The sequence below is a fragment of the Coccinella septempunctata genome, chromosome 2, assembly GCF_907165205.1.
Source record: "Coccinella septempunctata chromosome 2, icCocSept1.1, whole genome shotgun sequence".
Lineage (NCBI taxonomy): Eukaryota > Metazoa > Arthropoda > Insecta > Coleoptera > Coccinellidae > Coccinella > Coccinella septempunctata.
The window spans coordinates 8822891-8839827 of NC_058190.1; the positions used below are offsets into that span (position 1 = coordinate 8822891).

The 16937-nt window shown below is 36.8% G+C and overlaps 1 protein-coding gene across 2 annotated transcripts in view; it reads left to right on the forward strand.

Moving 5' to 3' along the window:
- LOC123307730 (nuclear valosin-containing protein-like) overlaps positions 1-16937 on the forward strand; it is a 59432-nt gene that overhangs the window by 22317 nt on the left and 20178 nt on the right. For both annotated transcript variants that reach the window (XM_044890150.1, XM_044890151.1), the window contains exons 2-5: positions 3329-3559; positions 3741-3981; positions 15197-16234; positions 16558-16868. In XM_044890150.1, the coding sequence (XP_044746085.1) occupies positions 3329-3559; positions 3741-3981; positions 15197-16234; positions 16558-16868 (1821 nt within the window). The remainder of the gene's footprint in view (positions 1-3328; positions 3560-3740; positions 3982-15196; positions 16235-16557; positions 16869-16937) is intronic.

Here is a 16937-nt window from a genome sequence, read left to right on the forward strand (position 1 = left end):
CAATAATAATGAACTCGAATTTTGATTTTTCAAATAGTGTGTGTTTATCAATCATTCTTGAGAATAAAATTCAAAATCATCTCATATCAGTTCGGTGAGGTATGTGAACGAATGAACTAATGTTCAAAAACAATATATTTTCATAAATTTCAGATTACCAAATTAGTGCACACGTTAATAGAACTAGAAAGAATAAATTACATCATGCAAACTGCTGGTTTCATGATTATTGTTCTCCAAGAAAGATTTTAGGACATGTTTTTCTGGTCTTTGCACTTTCCTGCATTCCATAAAAAGAATAATCAACAGTTCGTTAATCTTTTGGCTTAGGTCAAAAAGTTTTTAGAAGAATTTTGTCCATGTTATGCGTTAAGAAAATGATAAGAATACTATATGCATATTTCATATCTTTCTGAAGAAAAAATTTTCAATATAAGTATGTGATTTATTCATTTATTTCTACAAATGATTTATAGAACTGCTATGAAAATACGAGAAATGATTTATTGACCTACAGTTCGATATCCATAGCATTTTCTTTTCAGTTTATCACCATTTCACTGGAAAATTACTATGACACACAAATAACTTATCAAACGTTCAATATCTGCACTTCACTTTCAGTAATCCACTATTCAACTGACAAAACGTCTAAATGATAATAAATAAATATCGAAACGACAGCAGTATCGATAGCATTTCTCACAACCCTCCATATTTGTTTACGTTTTACAGCGCCCTCGACGGTAGTTAAAACGCTTATGGTGTCATGCTCTGTCGATGATCTCAAAATGATACATGGCAAATAAAGAACAATGTTACAAATATGTTACGTGGATATCTTGGAGCGGGTACATGAAATTTACAAAATGTGGATATAATTTAAATACAGCACAGGTACATCCCAAATATCGTATCAGACACGTAATGGTTACAGAAAAATAACACATAACAAAGTTCCCCATTCGATCTCCCGAGAAAACATAACAGATATGTTACTGGTCACCTGGGTGCGATGGGGAGGTTTACAAGTCGATGTTTGGTTGACTCGGATGGGGTCTGTGGTTCCTGGCTTTGATGCTGAGTATGCCTGTCGTGACATCCTTTCTGGTCTTTTTTTCTTCTCGATGTTTATTTTATGTTTTTTTTTTGCGTATCAGTTGTACATCTATTTGTAAGGAATTTGTTCGTACGGCTTTATCACGCACAAGCAATTTGCTTCAGTGATGCCACGTCTATCTTACACCTTGGTTATTCATTGTGTGATTTTTTGAATAAACATTATTATTATTATTATTATTATCTACGCCATCACCTTTTCCACGAATCACTAAATTGCACGTCTTTTCTATTAGGGTTGCTGAAAAAATATCTATATTGACACTTTTTGTTTTTTTCAATGGACATATTTGAAATTTAGGGTAGTACCTATATAAATTTTCGATTATACCATTCTAAAACAGGCGGTATTCTCTTCACACGAGGAATATTTTATTTTATGTATGTAATTCAGGGGTTCCCAAAGTGTGCGCCGCAGCGCTGTAGGACGCCATAGAATAATAGAATAATTGTGCGCTATTTCTTTTAGCTAGGGCGCCAAGACAAAATACGAAACTACCCTACTGTACAGGGTGGGCAAATTTCGATGTTTTAGCACTACAGATTTTAAACCAGTGGAGATAGACAGAATCTGATACCCCATTCGGGTTCTCTTTTTCTGAGAAACTAACAAGAGTAGTAGTCATTTTGGGTCACCTTCTTTTGTTTTCGAGTTATAAGCGAAAATTGGAAAAATGGCCATTTCGAAATAAATTTATATCTCCGCTAATACTGATGATAGAGCTCTGAAATTAAAACATTATACAGGCACTTTTTTAAGTAGAATCCAGTGGCGTGCTTGCCTTTCTAGCAGGATTTTTAATTACGAAGCTATGACCCAAAGTTATGTTTTTTTAAATAGGAACACTAGATTTCTGTGCAATTTTTTGAAAGCTTAATTTTTACTGATTTCAAAAATATATAACAACATATGGTTTGTATCAATATAAATAATGAAAAATGGTCAAAAACCTATTTTCTCAATATTTCTATGGTTTCAACTTTTGATGAGAATAGAAAATATAGCATCTTATGATTACCACAGTTTTCTTCTATAAGTCCTTTCAGTTCTATGCTTCTTACTCAATTTCTCCAAGATTCATTTTTTGCGAAAATTGGTAAAAAGCATAGAAAGAATGACATTACCGGAAGGAGACTGCGCTTGTTATAGGAAGCTCTATTTTTCTGTGCTCGTCAAAAGTTGAAACCATAGAAATATTGAGAAAATAGGTGTTTGACCATTTTCAATTATTTATATTGATACAAATCATATGATGTTATATATTTTTGAAATCAGTAAAAATTAAGCTTTCAAAGAATTGCACAGAAATCTAATGTTCCCATTTAAAAAAACATAACTTTGTCGCTTGGAGTGCTGTACGCTGTACAGTACTCTTTCTTTTTGTATTACATTCTCCGTACCAGAGTACGGACATAGTGAGCGAACCCCCCTCAATTCGCCCGTGGTCCTTGATGAATGTTTGCACATTCGATGACTGCGGAAAGTAGTTGAACTTGGGAGCCATGAACTGTTGTAGGAGTCTGCAGAGAAAGTGAGGTTTGGTTCAGTCTTTGCGTGACAGGTGGCGTATCGTGATGAGAATATCTCAAAGCGGCGTCCCAAGATCGCATAAGACCACCATCCTCCACTCGAGGGATTCTGACGAGGGAAAATGATCCCGAAGACCCGAAACCGGTCTACAGTTGCACTTGAATTTTTCGAATTCTCTGGGATTTACTATGATAGTTCATGACTAACTCACACTATTGGAACGACAATTCCTTCGGAATTGTTATTTCCATTAATATATCATTCTTCCGATGCGCCCGGTTAGGCGCTTGGAGTGCTGTACGCTGTACAGTACTCTTTCTTTTTGTATAACTTTGTGTCATAGCTTCGTAATTAAAAATCCTGCTAAGAAGGCAAGCACGCCACTGGATTCTACTCAAAAACGTGCCTGTATAATGTTTTAATTTCAGAGTTCTACCATCAGTATTGGCGGAGATATAAATTTATTTCGAAATGGCCATTTTTCAATTTTCGCTTATAACTCGAAAACAAAAGAAGGTGGCCACAAATGACTACTACTCTTGTTAGTTTTTCCAGAAAAAGAGACCGAGATTTCGTCTATCTCCACAGTTTTAGCCGTAGTGCTAAAACATCGAAATTTGCCCACCCTGTACATAATTTAAAAGTTAGGGTGATATATCAATTTGAAAATGTTTTCAGTACTTGGAGGAAAATGTCGACAAAACATATGTTGACATTGGTTTAATGGCAGATGAACTGCAGAATACATATAGAGAATATTCAAGGCGAAAACGTAACGCATTTCGAACTTCTGTTGAAAAAGCATATTCCATTGTTCTCAGAAGTTGTGGTCTTGACGATCAGAACGACGCTACCAGTAAAGAAGAGGTTGATGAAGCTGAAAAAAAACATTCAAAAGAAGATCGTTCCGTAAGTGTACCAAATTCTTAGTAATTTTCGCAAATTGTGACAAAAATCAATCATATTACTTGAGAAAAACAAAAGACGTTAAAGAAATGAAAAAAATTATTTGTACAACAATAATTATTGTAATCTCGATTCGATTGAATATGTATTTCCATAAATTATTTTCATTAATGAATTTTTACAGAATGACAATTTAATGAACAATCAACTGGTGGAAATGTATACAAGATCAAATCCAAGTATCCCCAAGATGAATGAAAATGAATTGATTGATATAAGTAGTGATGATTCGAAGGAAGAAACTCAACTTCTGGATAAATCTAGTAATGGACCATCCACGTCTATCAAACTTGCAAGGACAGACCACTCGAATAATTCATCCAATAACTTCCAAGAAAAGTGTGAAAAGAAAACAGTTATACAAGGTATGTTTCAATACTATACTTCGTCCAAATCAAAGCTCGAACGCAAACTCTGCCGAATATGCCAATTAGGGAAGATATTTGAAGCGAATTTGCAGTTTTCAGTTTGAACTGACAGGACTGCAGATACGTAGATCTTGAGTGCAACTGCACTATAGTTTTTTGGAGTTTCAGCGCAAATTGACAGTCCTGGATTGCACTTCGCCGATGCGTGTATAGGCACTAAGGACGCCAAAAATTGAACACTTTTTATGAGAACCCAAACACAGGCGATTAATCAGTTGCCTGTTAGAACTTGGTATAGCACTCGATTTTTGAATCCCCGGAAATAAAATACGGCCGATGTCAGGAGGCGCAGTATACTGGCAACTTTTCGTTGAAGTGTTGGGCGAATAGAAAGCGTTAGAAATCGCAGATAGGACTAATCTGGAAGATACAATATCGAATGCTCTATGTAGAACTAATGATTTGCACCAGGTTTAATATATTTTGCACCACTTACTTTTGCAAGAGTGTCAATAAAAACCAAATTTTTCTTTGCTCTCCGTCGGTAGAAAACCTGAAACAGATAGAGGCTGTTCAGAATCTATTATACTAAGGCCCGGTACTTTCACCTTCGAATAAATTTTATTCACTATCAATAAGTATCCGTCAAATAATTTCCTATCTGAAGGATACCTTATTTCGGTGCTTTCAGATGAAATTATTTGACGAATAACAATTCTATGATAACACGGTATCTACTTTTCACTGTTTGATGTGAAATAAGACACCGCATTGTAGAAATTGTCATAATTCCAACTAGAATTTCGTGAAAATCGCACAAAGAATAACCATATATCAAGAATCTAGAAAATTCAACCAATAATGACGTACCGACATTCGATCTATGACAGATTTATTCGATGAATAACACAATCTGAAAGTGAAAAGACAGCATTTTTACTTATCCTAAGAATAAGACTTATCTATCGAATAAATTTAGTTATTCGCACGTGAAAGTACCGGGCCTAAATGAACTTATTATACAACGTGCCAAAAAAGTAACGTAACTAGTCAATAATTCTTGTACGAAGAATCATTAAGGAGAATCCTGGTACCCGTCGATTTTCAATTTCAAAAGGAATTTGTCAGATGTCAGATGCCTTTTTGAATTTGATATTTCTCAACTCTCTGTGGTGCAACGAATGTATTTGATTACCTACTCAACGGTGCGAATGAAAGGAAAATTGGTTGTTCAGATTTTTATCAAAAAGTAATCAATTGGGAATGGTTATTCGCTTTTTGAAATCGACGAGTTTCCTGTTCAAGGATAGAAAATAATTTTTCCCCTCCCTGTATTGTAAGCAACCTATATTGACACTGCCAAAGCAGTTACGTTTATCAAAATAAACGTAAGTGAAAGTTACTCAACAAGGTTGGTTGCCCTCAACGACAGGATGTCAACCTACATCCCTAGGGAAATAATAATAATTATTATTATGGCTTTAGCCTTGCGGCTTTCACACTCCTCTCCAGAGGAAAATTCACTTATCCCAGATATCTCAGATATCAAAAGGATTAAGCTCTGTTGGAGCCCTTTCCAGGTTTTCGAGCTCGTGGTGGTGGTCGGGTCCGGGTCGCTCCTCGGCTCCCTGCCGCCGGTTGGATTCCTGCTCCACCCGCACTTCCTGTCGAAGCAGACGGTGTTCCTCTGAATTTTCTGTAGTTTCTTCGGTATCAGGCCTGTAGATGATATGACAATAGGGATGGTCTTGACATCTTTCAGCTTCCACTGTCTCCTGGTTTGCTCCTCGAGATCTCTGTACTTTGAAATTTTTTCAGTGTGCCTATCTAGAAGATTGTTATTATTTGGAATCGCCACATCGATGAATAGTGCTCTGTCCTCATCCTTATTGAGCAATATGAGGTCTGGTCTATTTTGGGTTATTTTCCGGTCTGTGAGAACCGTGCGATCTCAGTAGAGCTTGTGATGTTCATTTTCAAATACAGCATCCGGATGGTAATTGTAATAAGGAACCTTTTTCGAACTTAGAAGCTGGTGTTTTAGTGCCAATTCTTGGTGAAGAATCTTGGCAACGGCATCATGTCTATTTTTGTACTCCGTGCCCGCGAACTTCTGACATCCCCCGGTGATGTGCTTGATAGTTTCATGTGTCGCACAGCCATAACGACAGCTATCATCCGCCACTGAGGCATCCTTGCAGAGGCGTAGCAAGCTCTTGTGACACCCGGGGCGGAATTTCAACTTGTCGCCCCCCAATATTACATAACATTGTTGAGCCTTTTTTGTTTGATAACAAAATTACGAGTTTTTATTTGAAGTGTTTGAAACATGGGAATAGAGGTGTGAAGGGCAACACGTTAAATATGATATTTCAATAAAAAAAATCAGTTTTTTGCACAAATTCAACAAATTATCAGCATCTTTTCTTTCAGAACTTCTTTTTTTAACTTTGCTCTCTGCAAACTGAGAAATAGTCTCATCAAAGTCGATCCCACTGGCTACACCATGCTCATTAGATTAAATAGCCAAGCAAGATAGTCGAGCTTGGCTCATAGTAGATCTGAGATAACTTTGGATAAGCTTAATTTTGGAAAAACTCAAAAACTAATAATGTAAGGTAAACCCCAAGGGCTAACGTTAAATTTGGAACAGAATCTGGAAGCTCATACTCGACATTAAACTGCAATAGTCTCAAAGAACTTCACTTCAGAGCTTCTTCTTCAGGAACGCTAGCCGCACTTTTAAAAACCTCCTCAGACGTGAGATTTCTTTCAACATGTCTTCTGAAGACATTTCTTCATAACTCCAAACTAAACTGCCAACTAATTCTAGCAATTCAGTTTCTGAACTCTTCAGCAAGTTCTTGGTCTGCAAGATAGCACACCTGAGTGATATCACTTCCATGCCTTGGCAACGAGTGTTTATTTCTTGTTGAAACGAGTCAATGCGCCCTAACATCGATCGTCCGATATCTTTCTCTCCAGGCATAGATTTCCTTCTTCTGAAGGTTCTTATTTTGGCGGTAGGAATTTCCATCTCGTCACAAATACCTTTCGCAAATTACATTGCCTTTTCCACAAGAATTTTCCTGTTTTCAATCAAAACGGCCATTAAACTTCTCATTCTGATGAGGCACTTTTCGACACTGTAGGAATAAGTGTCGAAAATTTCCTCATAAGAATGAGAAGTTTGAAAGCCTTTTTTCTTCTAGTGCACTATTCCATAGACTCAAATAGCACAAGAATGAAAAATCACATTCTGCAGTTAATAAAGTTTAAGCTGCTCTTCAAATGTGGATAGTTTCTGAAGGGTCACAAAGTTCCTCAATGCTATATCGACAATCTTCTCGGAACTTTAGAATACAGGCTTTACAGCTTCATACTGAGCACTCCACCTTAATTGTCAGTCCTCCTGCTACTTCTCAACAGCTCGACCTTCACTAAATTGCGAAAGTGTGCATATGTAGAATACCTACCTCTGCTCCTCATCCTTTCACATTTCGAACTATCAAAACGCATGGGAAAACAAAACTCACCCAAATTCCTAAATAGCTGCCAGATCGAAGAGGTAGAATAATCTGGACCACTGATTCAATATTTTATTTCTGTACGATTATACGTACACCAAAGCACCACGGCAGCTAGTCTAGTTTACCACAAAGAAGCACAAACAATAAACGAGTAAACAGCGATTGCGTATTATTGCAGTCGAATTTAGGTACTGACGCAGACGCACTGAGGATGAATGACAAAATTAAACTCCTGGAAGAGGCAGGCGCGTGGAAACATAATGGGTCATAAATCACTCCACCCGGACACTCGCTGCTCCTACTCTATTCAGCCCTGACTTCAAGTTCCTTCTCGACGCGATCGTACTCTTTGCCGACTGTTCCGCTCCTCGCTTAGTAGCCATTTTCAAAGATTAACCTTCCTCTTTGCCATTATACGATATCTTTCCTAATAGATAATTGTACTTCACCCACAATTTTAGCGATCGTACGTAAACTATATCTAAAATCGATCAGACTTAGATGTACTTTGTTATTCTTTGCTAGGAAAATACGCTCTAATCAAATATAAGCCTCTTAAGATACATTTTTGTCACCCCCACAGGGCTGGCACCCGGGGCGGTTCGCCCCCTCCGCACCCCCCTTCCTACGCCTTTGCATCCTTGGCGATATATTTCATGTAGTTCCTTGTTGGAATCACCTAATCCTGGATGGCGAGCATGAAGCCCTCTGTCTCAGGAAACAACCTTCCGGAGGTCAACCAGTAGTTCGACGCAGATATGTCGACGTAATCATGGTTGACCTCGTTCTGGTGCCTTCCATGCAAAGGTTTGCCAATCAGTTTCTGCTTTTTACTTTCTGCAGAGTGTTCGACGGTTTCCAAGTGGTCCTGCTGTAGCTTTAACGGTGTAGAACTATCAGCAACACAAACTACTCGATGGAGTTCTGACGAAGCTGCCTTGCTCAGGAAATATTTTCGAAGTCCTTCAATTTTCTGGAACATACGGTTAGACAAATCAACAATTCCTCTACCCCCAAGATGTCGTGGCAGCTCCGTCCGTTCTATTGAGCTTTTGGGGTGATGTTTATTGTGTTTAGTCAGCATCGTCCTTATTTTTCTCTGTAAGGCTGCTAAATCGGTGGTGGTCCAAGAGTCGTAGGAAAGTATTCAAATTATTTTCAAATATCAATTGACAATGCTCTATCAAATTCTAAACAGCGCTACCTACAGTGGGAAAAACGAAACTGATCCCATATCCTCACGAAATTAAAAACAAAATCGAATGAGACATCTTAGCTGCCGCGAATGCCATAATTTAATGAGAATGCTATGGAATATAGTCTTAGAATATAGAATATTCTATGTTCTAAGAATGTAATGATAATGAAAGTCCAAAAGTATATCCAGCATTTTCTTGTGAACATACAATGCAGGGAGGGGAAAAATGTTATATACTATATGAGATATAAGTACATTAACAAGTTTCGAACTTTTTTGCCAGCCCTCTCTATCGTTCGGGCGCACACTCGTCCTCAACTGGTAAATGTTACTTAAATCCCATATAGTATAAATAACTATTGATTTGATGTATCACAATCCATATATTCTCATTTAAAAAAATTAAGTAGACGGTGCGGGACGTAGGGAGTGAAAAATATCAAATTCAAAAAAGCATACGATAAATTGCTTTTGAAATTAAAAATCGACAGGTGCCAGAATTTTCCTTAACAATGCTTCATACAAGAATTATTGACGAGTTACGTTACTTTTTTGGCAAATAGTATAGTGTAATAAAAGAGGTTTTGTGTTTTGTTATTAACATAAACATAACACTGACGAACCATGTTTTCGAGTAATAATGAACTTTAGCAGACTACAATAGTATAATAACTTCTTAAATAAGCAAATCAAAGATTATAGAGTAGAAAGATATGAAACGCCCTCATATCTCTAGTACTAAAAACCGACTACATTTTGGTCAGTAAAAACACGCTTGACAATGAGATGGCGCTAAAAACGCACTGCCAATACGGAAAAACTATTCAATAACAGCTTTCTGTTTTATAATTGAATTCAAATTCTATTCCTTGTTTTAAATTTCAATATCGACAAAACAAAAGTATGGTTTTGTTTTGTCATCAGGATGTTAGTTTTCATCTGAACATTGTTTGGAATCAATTGATATCAATGAAAAACGCTGTTGGATGTGCTATATTTTTATATGCAATTTACAAAAAATTACAAAAATTTAAATTATGGACAATAAATAAAGCTTTGACTAGGACACAAAAGTATATGGTGATCTGCTATACGTGAAAGGTGTTATTTCTGTGTAATACGTCGTTTTGATAATACACTTAGCTGATTCGCATTTACGAGATTTAATACTTACGCTTCGATTTTCCTTAGTTGGGTAAAAAACTTAATCTCGGACTCTCGGAGAATTCATTTTATTATCTGATCCACAGTTCTTCACCATTCAATAATTTTTGAAAGATATTTTGTTGTTTTAACCAAGAAATAAGACAAAAAAATTCAATAATCAGCAACTAGAACGAGCTAGATAAACAAAAAGCGTACGAGAATCAAAACATTCAAAACCTCTTTGATCAAAATGTTTCTGCAAATGGCACCTCAAATTAATATTTTAACCAGTCCTAGCCTCTTAAAAACACGCTCGACATACAGGTGGCGCTACCATCACTTTAGTCGCTTCGTTTCCCATCTTTCTACTCTATAATCTTTGAAGCAAATAATCACTTGCAAAATAACTCAAGTGGTAGAAAAACATTCCTTTACTTCCACGAAATCAACGTTCTGTGGTTATGGCAACTATGCACTGAGTTGAAGTGACTTTATTGTGCGAAATCTATTGTGAATCAATTCTGTCCTTAGAACATAGAATTCTATATTCTAAGATTCTGTCACACATTCTGACAATAGCGCACGAAAGCGAATATCGTGCAGTTGCTCATCCCGTTATTACTTTTGGAATTAAGGCTTCAGTATTTAATGTAAAAAAAATTGATCTATCTATTTCTGTCATTGTAGTTGGGGAGCCCGAGAGGAAAATTCGGGATTTACTCGAACGTGTCAGATTAATATAAAGGGAGATACCTTGGACCCTGTAGAGTACCTCTAACAAAAATCAGATCTGTAGATAGGGGGAATCGTCTAGGACAGCCGGTCAGAATAGTAAAAAAAAATATCATTGTACATACTCGAGCGTGACAGATTGAGATATATGTGGTTAATTACATGTTGAAAAGTATATATTCTCTTAATCTGACAATTTAATTGTGACGAAAATGTGTGGGAAGGCGCCAAACTTGCAAAAAAAACGTCACGTGTACATTCTCGAGCGCGGTGACTTTTTTCTCATTTTCAAGCTACTCTCCTGGGCTTCAAATTGTTTTCACATTCATTATAGAAGTCGTAGAGCATAACATTTTCTACTAATTTTGTCCGAAGCAATTTTTTCTACGTTTTTTGAGATATATGGCGATGAATGTACGTTAGACTGAGTTTCTAAATTGACCTTGACATTTCGCATGTGTGGCTAAGCTCCTCGCCCTTATCGCCCTTTAACTAAAAACCGGTTAAGAGTATGTAAAATTGCTTCAGACAAAAGTTGTATAGAATTTTATTATCTACAACTTCCATAATGAATACGGAAACGATTAGAGAGACAGGAGGGGAGATATTTAAGAAAAAAACATTATTATCATCTTCAAATTGTCAGATTAAGAAAGCCCCGCACCCCTGATTAGTGTCAGATAAATGGGTCAACACGTCTGCAACATCGAGGTTAACCATCTGTATGAAAATCTGACACGCTCGAGTATGTCTTTGCAATTTCAAAGGACCGCTGTAACCTTGTGTCACGTCCGAATTATTAGTCCCTTCAAATGTGGCTGCCTTTGGGTACAATTAACATATCCTCTTAAAATCTGACACGCTCGAAAAAAAATTTTATTTTACTATTTTCATCTCTTTCGTACGGCCAGCCCCACCACGGAAACTGTCAGATTGACATGAATTTATTATCTTAGACACGTAGGGCATATACAGTATCTTAATCTGACACGCTCGAGTATGTACACCTGACGATTTTTTTTTCTCATCTTTGAGAACCTGCAGACGCTTTCCGCACCGCTGAAAGTGCATTCATCATAGAACCTTTTTTTCTTTCTACCATCACCATCTACTTCAAAATGACTATGTCTCCTCGACGCTCGAGTAAATCCAGATTTAGCATCGTCGGCTCCCCAACTATTGCTCTGAGTATGTATTTATAGGTGTCTAATGCAGTATTCAAGAAATACTTCGATTCTGCTACCTGTTGAACATTTCGTTGTGGCTTTTCAACGCTTCGAATTTATAGCTATGTGAAGCTGGCACCCCCAAATGCGAATTCTGAAACAAAAATTTCAGGGTCGTTTGTCCATCGTAGGTCCACGTTTGTCCACCTTTTTTTTTCATTTGTCCAGGCACCGTTTGAGAGATATGGGAAAAAACTTTTTTCGGTGCATTTTCTGAGTAGCACCCCCAAATTGCAAAAACGTTTTTTTGATGGTACAGATCGTTTGTCCAACGTAAGTCCACTTTTGTCCACCCAATTTTTTCATTTGTCCACCCACAGAACCGTAGAAGTCAACCTTTTAAAATTTTGGAAAGTGTGAAGTTGGCACAACCAAATGAAAATTTTTGAACCAAAATTTCAGGGTCGTTTGTCCATCGTAGGTCCATGTTTGTCCACCCAATTTTTTCATTTGTCCACCCACAGAACCGTAGAAATCAACCTTTTAAAATTTTGGAAAGTGTGAAGTTGGCACCAATTTTTGAACCAAAATTTCAGGGTCGTTTGTCCATCGTAGGTCAATGTTTGTCCACCTTTTTTTTTCACTTGTCCAGGCACCGTTTGAGAGATATGGAAAAAGAAGTTGTTGCGGTGCATTTTCTGAGCAGCTCACCCAAATTGCGAAAACGTGTTTTTTATGGTAGAGATCGTTTGTCCAACGTTAGTTCACTTTTGTCCACCAAATTCTTTCATTTGTCCACCCACAGAACCATAGAAATCAATCTTTGAAACTTTTGGATGAAAGTGTGAAGCTGAAACCTCTCAAATGCGAATTTTGAAACCAAAATTTCAGGGTTGTTTGTCCATCGTAGGTCTGTTTGTCCACCTTTTTTTCATTTATCCAGGGAGCGTATGAGAGATATAAAAAAGGGAATTTTTCCATTGCATTTTCTGAGCAGTTCCACCCAATTGCGGGAAAGCCTTTTCCGCAATTCCACTACAATCTAGGCAATTATTCGATTCATTCACTCGCAGAACCATAAAAAACAATTTAAATAAAAGTGTTATATTGGCATCGCAAAATGCCAATTTTCAAAAAAAACATTCAGGTTCGTTTGTCTTTCGCTGGTTCATGTTTGTACATCGAAAATTCATTTGCAGTTGTATAAACTATTGATTGATTAATCAAAATTCTTCGTTGACTATTCCTAAAATGCTAAAGAATATTTTTTACCAAATGAATCTTTCGTCCAAAGTCACGTTTGTTCAATCAAAATTTTCATTGTTTCATATGCTTTATTGATAAAAAAAAGCAAATATTTTCTTTTTATTCGTAATTTCACCAACAACTGCGAATTCATTGAGAATAACGTTGTTGCATCGCGGGTCATATTTGTTTACGAATTTCTTCAATTGTCCAGGTGCCATTCGCAAATGGAATGGAATGTAATGGTAAGAAAACCAATTAGGTTGTCTATCAAAGTCCTTCATCAGACAATTCAAAAATTGCAAATCTTTTTCCTGATGGAATAAAATTGAACGAAATTCCTGAGGATATTGAGGTAATAAATGAAAAATGTATGCTAGGCGGGGTGATTGTCCATTATTACCAACACTTTGTCGCATTTACAAGACGGGTTACAGGAACTTGGACAAAATGCGATGATATGTCACGAAAAGTGCAATCAGTCAAGGACAATATTTCTGTATATCCAGTCATCGCCATTTATATTAAATGTGGAAACTGATGAATTAATGTAGGTACTCGTAGTCTTGTCCATATTTTTTGTTCCAAATATATAATAGAAATGAAAACAGATGATTCAATTATTTATCCATACATTCCCCATAAATTGAAAAACATCAACAAATCCTTATTTGCAATTTTTGAATTGTCTGATGAAGGACTTTGATAGACAACCCGGACAACTGAAGAAATTCGTAAACAAATATGACGCGTTATGCAACAACGTTATTCTCAATGAATTCGCAGTTGTTGGTAAAATTACGAATAAAAAGAAAATATTTGCTTTTTTTATCAATGAACTGCATTGATAAAATAATTGAATAAAGCATATGAAACAATGAAAATTTTGATTGGACAAACGTGACTTCGGAACTTTGGACGAACGATTCATTTGGTAAAAAATATTCTTTAGCATTTTAGGAATAGTCAACGAAGAATTTTGATTAATCAATTTTTCATCCCATCTTGCTAATGGAGTCTATACAACTGCAAATGAATTTTCGATGTACAAACATGAACCAGCGAAGGACAAACGAACCTGAATGTTTTTTTTCGAAAATTGGCATTTTGTGATGACAATATAACACTTTTTTCAAATTGTTTTTTATGGTTCTGCGAGTGAACGAATCGAATAATTGCCTAGATTGTAGTGGAATTGCGGAAAAGGCTTTCCCGCAATAGGGTGGAACTGCTCAGAAAATGCAATGGAAAAATTCCCTTTTTTATATTTCTCATACGCTCCCTGGATAAATGAAAAAAAGGTGGACGAACAAACCTACGATGGACAAACAACCCTGAAATTTTGGTTTCAAAATTCGCATTTGAGGTTTCAGCTTCACACTTTCATCCAAAAGTTTCAAAGATTGATTTCTATGGTTCTGTGGGTGGACAAATGACAAAATTTGGTGGACAAAAGTGGGCTAACGTTGGACAAACGATCTTTACCATAAAAAACACGTTTTCGCAATTTGGGTGAGCTGCTCAGAAAATGCGCCACAACAACTTCTTTTTCCATATCTCTCAAACGGTGCCTGGACAAGTGAAAAAAAAAAGTGGACAACCATTTCATTTGGGGGTGCCAACTTCGCACTTTCCAAAATTTTAAAAGGTTGATTTCTACGGTTCTGTGGGTGGACAAATGAAAAAATTGGGTGGACAAAAGTGGACTTACGTTGGACAAACGATCTGTACCATCAAAAAAACGTTTTTGCAATTTGGGGGTGCTGCTCAGAAAATGCACCGAAAAAAGTTTTTTCCCATATCTCTCAAACGGTGCCTGGACAAATAAAAAAAAAGGTGGACAAACGATTCTGAAATTTTGGTTCAAAAATTTTCATTTGGGGGTGCCAGCTTCACATAGCTCGAATTTATTGTTATGGCGGTTGCGCCGTTTTTATTCTTCTCTTTGTATTAGTGATTTGCAGTACCTTAACATTTTTCATTCCGTTGCGTTCTCCACGAATCCGTGAAAACTGTTGTCACTTGTCACATTCTGTGGACGCGTAAACATTGATTTTAATCATTGGGGCCGTTGAGATCGGAGTGAAACGCGTCGTTTTGTTCACTGGGAGAAGAAACGTTGAATAGAAAAATAAGCAAGCCATTGATCTAGGCAAAGTTTCACTTTCATTTTCATTAATTCGGATTTTTTTCAGGAAAAAAACGTGGAATTGATGATAAGATCACAGTTCAAGTGAATAAAAAGAAGAAAACAAAACCTAGAGACACAATACCAACAGAAGTGCCTCATGTTACTTTCAAAAATATTGTCGGAATGGAGAGAACAATAAATGAAATAATTCGGGATACAGTACCCCTAAGGAATCGCACGCTACGAGAATATGTCGGCCCTAAACGCCGCATAGGCTATTTACTATATGGACCTCCTGGTTGTGGTAAAACTCTTTTGGCCCACGCAATTGCTGGAGACTTCGGTTATCCACTCATAAAAGTTGCTGCTCCAGAACTTGTAGAGGGAATATCAGGAAATAGTGAAAAGTTGATAAGAGATCTTTTCAAAAAAGCTGTTGCTTCGGCTCCCTGCGTTCTCTTCATTGACGACATCGATGCTATTACCAACAATAGATTGAATGCTCAAAAAGATATGCAGAAAAGGATTGTTTCACAAATCAATTGTTGCCTGGATGGCCTTGCAACAAATCCATTGGCGGAAAAAGTAGTATTGATTGGCGCAACAACTAATCCAGATTCAATGGATCCAGCACTGAGAAGGAATGGAAGATTCTCGCGTGAAGTTAGGTTAGGTATACCCAATGAAGAAAGCCGAATAGCTATATTGAAACTACACAGTTCTCATTTGAAATTCGCACCGGATTTCGATTGGAACCCTGTTGGTGCAGTAACACCGGGATATGTGGGCGCTGATCTTGTGGATTTAGTCGAAAGAGCCACAGACATTTCCTTTGACAGATTTATTGGACAGCATCGAAATGAAATCTTAAATCTCCAAAATTCTGTGGGCGAAGATGAAAATATAAATGGAAGCGCAGAAAAGAAAGAGTCAGATAAGAGCGAAACTGAAATAATTGTGGATGATCATCCAAAGGAAATTAATAAGGAGAAAAGTAATGATGTGAGTGAAGAGGAAAATCTTGTTCTGGTTATAGAAGATGGAAACAGTAAACAGGAAGAACAAAATATTCCTTCTTCAGCAGTACCAAAAGATTTATCAGGTGAGTTGTTTTTTTCTTCATTATTCAGGCGCTAGATCCTGTATCTTGTAGATACCTTCTTCCCCATCAGCACTCCTTTTGTTTTCTATAACGTCTGTGTTCCTCCCTCAGATATCTGATTGGATCCCTTATTTATCTATAATCTCTATTCAGTTGTCGAAATCTCTTACTGTATTTGTCTTCCAATTATCTGAATGTATCTTCACTATTTTATTGGATTGAAGCCTTAATTTTTTCATTTGATTGTCATGAGTTCTCCCAACTTCACTCAACATTTCATTATGATGAATTTTTCCTATTTCGAAGAGAATGTTCTATTTCAGATTCAGAGCCAACAAATACTACAGTAGAAATTGAAAAAGAAAATTGTATGGTCACCGAACCAAGTGAATACGAGTCGATTATAAATTGGAATCATGAAGATGTATCAGAAATTGACACAGTCCTCAGAAATAATGATGTTCCTGAAAATTTGAAAAAATATTTGTTTATTACAACGGCTGATTTTCTTGAAGCTGCAAAGGTGATTCGACCTTCATCCATTAGAGAAGGTCTATCCAGTGTTCCAAATATTTGTTGGGATGATGTAGGTTCCCTAAAGGACATACGATCTCAACTGGTTGTAACCTTATTGGTAAGTAGAAATAGTAACATACTAGGGTTACTACTGGGCCAGGAGATACTCCTTTATGGCCGATTCACC